At 42.7% G+C, this 7,188-nt stretch overlaps 1 protein-coding gene across 1 annotated transcript; it reads right to left on the bottom strand.

Moving 5' to 3' along the window:
- Positions 1-1,727: 1,727 nt before the first annotated feature.
- LOC109205454 lies at positions 1,728-2,731 on the bottom strand. Its single transcript, XM_019368166.1, has 2 exons — positions 1,997-2,731; positions 1,728-1,910 (listed from the first exon to the last, which is right to left on the bottom strand). Exons 1-2 carry the CDS (start codon positions 2,729-2,731, stop codon positions 1,728-1,730), a joined length of 918 nt encoding a protein of 305 aa, XP_019223711.1.
- Between the last annotated feature and the right edge of the window lie 4,457 nt (positions 2,732-7,188).

The raw sequence follows: 7,188 nt of genomic DNA, 5'->3' as shown, positions 1-7,188 counted from the left end.
CATAGGGAAGTGGTCCTTGCACGTAACACTGTTTAGCTTCCAGTAGTCCATACAAACCCTCCATCCGGTCAATGTTCTTGTTGGGATGAGTTCATTTCTGTCGTTTTCAATCACGGTCATGCCTCCCTTTTTCGACACACATTGCACTGGACTCACCCAAGAACTATCGACAATGGGGTAGACTACCCCGATATCCAACCACTTGATGATTTCTTTCTTTACCATCTCCTACATGGAAGGGTTTAACCTTCGTTGATGCTCCACACTTGGTTTACTCTCATTTTCCAATTGTATCTTGTGTTCGCAAATTTCGGCGGGAATCCCCCGAATGTCCGGTATTGTCCACCCAATAGCTTGCCTATTCTCCCTCAAGACATTCAACAGTTGTTCTACCTGCACATCATTCAACGAAGAAGAAACGATTATCGGTAGAGTGTCATTAGAGCCAAGAAATTTATACCACAAGTGCGATGGAAGTGGTTTGAGCTCTAGTTGCGGCAGCTCAATAATTGAAGGCTTTGCGGGAGGAGTGACTCTATTCTCTAAGTCGAGAGAGAGTTTCTTTGGAGCATAAGTGTAGGACCCAAGCCCTTCCAATGCATTTACTGATTCCATGTACCCCTCCATATCTTCACCATCAAAATTTACCAAAATAGCCGCCAACGCCTCACCGAGGCATTGTTCTTCCATCTTCATTTCAACTGCATCTTCCACCTCTCAACAACATCAATCACCGAGATGCTTTAATATTCATGTGGCAGTTTCATACCCTTGCTTGCTTGGAATGTGACCTCTTCATCATTTACATGGAACTTGATCTCATTCCATTCCGAATCCATCAGTGCTCTTCCTGTAGCAAGAAATGGTCTCCCGAAGATGATAGGGATCTCTTTGTCAACTGCACAATCAAGGATAATGAAATCGGCGGGCAAATGGAACTCTCCCACTTTCACAAGCACATCATCAACAATTCCCACCGGTCTCTTTATGGAACGATATGCCATTTGCAACCTCATACTTGTAGGCCTCGGCATACCTAACCTCGCTTGCTTGTAAATAGCAAGAGGCATTAAATTGATGCTAGCCCCATTATCACAAAGAGCTCTTGCAAAATCACGCACCCCAATAGTGCATGGAATGGTGAAAGCTCTCGGGTTTTCTTTCTTTTGAACGGTGGTTGTTGCAATAATGGAACTAACCCGGTGAGTCACATTTACCACTTTATTCATGGTGGTTTTCTTCTTGGTGATCAAGTCTTTCAAATACTTAGCAAAACCCGGCATCTCTTGAAATGCTTCCACACATGGGATATTTACTGATAACTGCTTGAGAATGTCATAGAACTTTTCGAGCTTGCTATCATCAACCTTCCTAGAAAGTCTTTGAGGGAAAGGAGGAGTAGGTACAGGAATAGGTGGTAGAGTTTTTGGTGTCTCTTTTACCTTTTCCTTAACCTCTTCCAGGTTCACCTCTTGAACTTTCAACTCTTCCGGGACCTTTTTAGCTTCAACAACAATTGGCTCTTCAACTTGTGCCTCAACCTCTAGTTCGGACTCTTCCACTTCAACCACTTGTTCACTCTCTCCTTGAAGTACCTTCCCACTCCGAGTAGTAATTGCCATGCAACGAGAAGTTGGACCACTCCCACTACCCTTTGGGATCGCAATTGTGTCACTTGGAAGTGTCCCCTTTTGCTTTGGATTTTGTTCCCTAGAGAGATCTCTCATTTACATATCCAATTTTTGAATGGATGCGGTATGAGAACCGACAAGTTCGGTCATATTTCTTATTGAAGTGTCGGACCTTTCTTGATTTTGCAGTACTCGTTCAAGCATGGTTTCCAACTTGGAATCACTTGACGAACCTTGATTTGAATATTGCCCCTTTGGTGGAACATAAGGGTTTGAACTCTGATTTGAGAAGTTTTTATTGTTGTTGTTGTTATTCCAATTCCCTTGATTTGAGCTACCTTGGTCATTTCGCCACTGTTGGTTGCCTTGCCCTTGCGGTTAGGCCTCCATTGATTTTGTTGTCCTTGACCTTGGTATTGTTGCATTTGATAGCCTCCTTGAGAGTTGTTGACATAGTTTGCTTCCTCATAATCTTCATTTGATGTGGGTTGAAAATCTTCCACCACATTTACCTTCTTCGTTTGGCTTTCAGTGAACATCTTTGTCAACACATTGACATTGGTGGCTAGCCCTGCAATTACTTGATCTCTTTCTTGGTTCTCCTTAATCATGTTGGTCAAGGAGGGAGTACCATATGCAATTCCACCTGTGGTGTCCTCTGAGTGCCAAGCTTGGTTATGTTTTGCCATTTTGTCAAGGATTTGTGTGATCCTTGCAAATGTCTTATCCATAAAAGATCCATCAGCTGCATTCTTGGCTATAGATTGGTTCATAGCATCTAAACCCATGTAAAATTTCTCCAACAAGATAGAATCCGAAAAACCATGATTAGGTGACCTCACCAAATATAACTTGAATCGATCCCATGCCTCATGTAGATGTTCTCCCGGTAGTTGCTTGAAAAAGAAAATTTTATCCCGGAGCTCAGATTTCTTGCTTTGCGGGAACCATTTAGCTAAGAATGCTCGGACAAGTTCAGGCCAAGAATGAATGGAATTTGGTGGCAAATTTTGAAGCCATTTCCTTGCTTCCCCAGCCGGTGAGTACTTGAACACCCTCAACCTTAGGGCATCATCTGAGACGTTGTTCTGCTTGTGCATCGCGCACACACCCAGGAAGTTTCTAAGATGTTGTGTCGGATCATCAATAGTGGAATTCCTGAAAAACCCTTCCACTTTGAGCATTAGGATTAAACCATGTTCCACCTTGAAAGTGGCAGCGCCAACTATCGGAGGTATGCATTTGTATCCTCAATGTACTCATCTATGTCTGCAAAAGGATTTTCTTCTTCCTCATATTCAGCCATGTGTTCCTATCAACACCAAGCAAAACAAGCAAAGTGTGATGGAATAGAAGAAAACGGAAAGTAAAGCACACACTAATTAGTAATTTCAAAACCGTATTCCCCGGCGATGGCGCCAAAATTTGATACGCTCAAATTACACTTTTAATTAAATAGTGTAAGGCGGTCGGTGTCAAATATAATAAGCCAACGAGGTAGGGGTCGAATCCCACAGGGAATATGGTGTGTAAAGTTTACTTGAGTAGTGTGGAACTTCACTTAGGTCGTAATTCTATTCTGTTAACGTGACGAGAGAATGATATGATTGTGAATTAAAGAGATAACTAATTGTGATTATGAGAATGCAAATGATTTGATTAAGGAAACCAAGGTTGTATCCCCGTCAATGGAATGTAATGCTGTCGGTGTTAATGTGTGACGACCCGGCCCGTCGTCACGTGAGTTATGCCCCGTTTCCCCCATTTTTCTGCTTCCTTATGTTTTATTATAAGAGTCTTGAGTGAATGAGTCGATTTGGATCAGTTTCGGATGGAAATGAGACATATAGTCTCTTTAAGGAAGGTTTGTATTGGAAAAGTCAACCGGGTGTTGACTTGTGAGTTAGAGGGCTCGAATGTGATTTCCGGTGATTTGGTTAGCTTCGGGGGATGATTTGTGACTTAGGACTGTGATCAGAATTGATTTTGGAGGTCCGGTGTAGAATTAGGCTTGAAATGGTGAAGTTAATATTTTGGCGAATCCCGGTTGATAGGTGAGATTTTGATCCGAGGGTCGAAATGGGATTCCGAGAGTTTCTGTAGCTTCGTTAGGTGATTTTGGATGTGTGTGCAAAATTTCAGATCATTAGGAGGTGTTTTGGTCAGGTTTTTGATCAAATGCGTAATTCGGAAGTTTTAGAAGAACTTAGGCTTGAATCCGATGTAATTTGATAGTTTTTGTGTTAATTGTGGTGTTTTGATGATTGGAACAAGTTTGAATGATGTTTTAGGAAGGGGGTGCTCTTTTAGTTGAGGTCCCGGGGGCCTCAGGGTGATTTCAGATGGCCATTGGGATGAAATTTGGACTTATGAGATTGCTGAGTATCTGGCTTCTGGTATTTCCGCATCTGCGGAAAAGGAATCGCAGATGCGGTTGCGCAGGTGCGGAAGAAGACTCGCAGATGCAGTCATTTGGCCTGGATGGATGATTGCGCAGATGCGGAAGGGGAGCCGCATCTGCGAGACCGCAGATGCGCTGGAATAGTCGCTGGTGCGAAAACGTGAGGCCTTGGTGCTTCCGCAGAAGCGGACAAGTATCCGCAGAAGCGGGGTCCGCATATGCGGATAGGGGACCGCAGAAGCGGTCGTTGGTTTAATGAAGATTCGCAGAAGCGGAATTATAACCGCAGAAGCGGCAGCCGCAAGTGCGAAAGTGGAACCGCAGATGCGAAAATCACTGTTCTCAGAAGGGTTTTAAAGCTCATTTTGTTCCGCGAGCTTAAGTCCATTTTCACCATTTTTGATCGACCTTGAGAGCTCTTGGACGGAATTTGAAGGGGATTTCGACTAGGTGTGATTGGAGGTGAGTTCCTTGGCCTAAATACGTGATTTAATGGTAGAATTAACGTGGAAATTTGTGAAAATTCATCAAAAGAAGGTAAAGCTAGGGCTTGGGAAAATGGTATTTCAAAGTGGAATTTGAGGGGTCAAATGGACTCCGATTTTGGTAATTTTGATATGTATAGACTTGCGGCGAGATAAGGAATCGGATGATGTTAATTTTCTGAATTTTCGAGAAGTGGGCCCAGGGCTCGGGTTTTGCCAATTTCGTAAATTTCGATATTTTTCGAGTCTTTTCGATTGGGTTATGTTCCCTTAGCCTATTGTAACATATTCGTTGTGGTTTTGACCAGATTCGACGCGCAAGGAGGTCGATTTGCGAGGCAAGGGCATAGCAAGCTAGGATTTTGGCCGGCTTGAGGTGAGTAATGATAGTAAATGATATCCTGAGGGTTTGAAACCCCGAATTTTGCACAACGTAGTGCTATATTGAGGTGAAACACGCGCTTAATGGCGAGCGCGGGGTTGTTTACTACCGGGGATTGTGACTTGGTCCGTCCCGTTTGATATTTTATTGAGTATTTGATTGAGCTAATTTGGTTATCATCATGATTTGGGCTAGTTTCCATGTTTGGGGCCTCGTGCCGACTTGTAGAACCCTTAGGGGTATTATGACTGATTTTCCTCACTTTACTTAGTACAAATCACATCCTCAGTCATGTTTCTAATTGATTAAACAATGTGAACCGTTTTTATAAGTGTTAATCCTAAATGAGGGAAGATATGTGGGCTGAGATCCCTACCCTATACTATTGTGTTCTAAAATGACTGAGAGGGGTTGAGAACCCAATAGTTAGGATATTATATATATTATGGATCGGGCTGCACACCGCAGCAAATACTCATATGGATCGGGCTGCACGCCGTAGCAAATGTTTATGTGGATCGGGCTGCGCGCCGCAGCAATATTGCGCTTGGGCTGTAGGAGCCCCTCCGGAGTCTGCACCCCCACAGTGAGCGCGGGTACCCATAGGGATCGGGCTGCACGCCGCAGCGATGGATCGGGCTGCACGCTGCAGCGAGGTATGGATCGGGCTGCACGCCGTAGTGGTTATTATATAACACTTTTCTAAGAGTAATTTGAGTTACTGTACTGAGCGGTTGATACTGGGCCCGAGGGGCAGTTTTACTATATACCACTTATTAGTTGTTTTTACCTGATTTACCTGCCTTTAAAATGGAGATTTCACATGATTTTACGGATTTTACTGCTTTAAGTGATTTACTGCCTGATATAGAAGCGCCTTGTGCTGTTATGTGTTTTCTTATCTTCAGCTATTATTTATTATTATTACTCACTGGGTCGGAGTACTCACATTACTCCCTGCACCATGTGTGCAGATTCAGGCATAGCAGAGGCCGTTCCTGAGCACTGATATCCTTGTCCAGATCAGGCAGCGAGTTCGGAGCTTCGAGGTAGCTGTTGGCGTCCGCAGTCCCCTTGACTCCCCTACTTCATGTTATTTCAGTTATTCCTGACTTCTGTATCAGATATTCTGTTTGTAGACTTAAAGAAATTCTGTAGTAGCTCATGACTTGTGACACCCGGTTTGGGCTGTGTCGGGATGGTTTCTACTGTTATATTCCATATTCCCGCGAATTATTGTTATTAAATCATGCTTTAGAATTGTTTAATGGTAATTAACTGCATAAAAGAGGTGTTGGCATTGTTCTGGCTGGCCTTGTCTTCACGAGAGGCGCCATCGCGGCCGGGTTTGGGATTTGGGCCGTGACATAATGTGATATATTTCTAATGGAAGGTCCTTTGATATGCAAATGATTTCTAAATGACTACCCAGTATTTCCCAATGGTTGGGTAGTATTTTCCCCTTATGATTTTTTCCAAATATAAAAGAGTTGCAATTTAAGAACAACCAATTTATGCCAAGTAGAACCCACTTATTCCTAAGCGATCTATTAAACAAGATTTAAAGTCTTGAGTTCTTGATATTCAATTCTACCAAACCCTAACTCACTTTTCCAAGTAAAGAAAGAGTAAAATGGAATAGATTAATGTTTGCAACCACCAACCATAAATAAAGAACAAGAATTGAATAAATATCAACCAGCCATTATATATATATTCAATGTTAAATACCCATTAACATTACACCCATCTAGGGTCCACAACCTTAGTATTTAAAACTAGCTACTCATGCTAAAATACAAGAACAACGTATTTAATAAAGGCATAAAGCTTACAAAAGTGCAAGATTCCTTCTTCACAACCTTCAAAATAAATGGAGTATTCAATGCTCTCTGAGTAGGACCTTATTTCAGACTTGAATGCCCCACAAAAAACCCTAGTTATTCTCTTTATAGTGGACCAAAAGTCGTAGTCAAAATCGGACAAAAATACCCCTTCAGGTAGCTTATGCGATCGCATAATGGTCGCAGACCACTTATGCGGTCCGTATATCCTTCATTCCATCGCATAATTGGTGAGTCCCCAGTTCCTGCTTCAGCTGCATACCAATTATGCGGTCCGCATGTATGTTATGCGACCGCATATGCCATCGCATATTATGGTGAGGACTTTCTTCTACTGGAGTTATGCGACCATTATGCGGCTCACATAAGTGTTATGTGACCGCATAATTTCTTCTTCATTTGGCCAATTAGTCTGTCCCTGTTTGCGATTACCATTTGAAATATG

The sequence above is a fragment of the Nicotiana attenuata genome, unplaced genomic scaffold (genome assembly GCF_001879085.1).
Source record: "Nicotiana attenuata strain UT unplaced genomic scaffold, NIATTr2, whole genome shotgun sequence".
Classification (NCBI taxonomy): domain Eukaryota; kingdom Viridiplantae; phylum Streptophyta; class Magnoliopsida; order Solanales; family Solanaceae; genus Nicotiana; species Nicotiana attenuata.
This window is presented reverse-complemented; position numbering and strand designations above follow the sequence as displayed.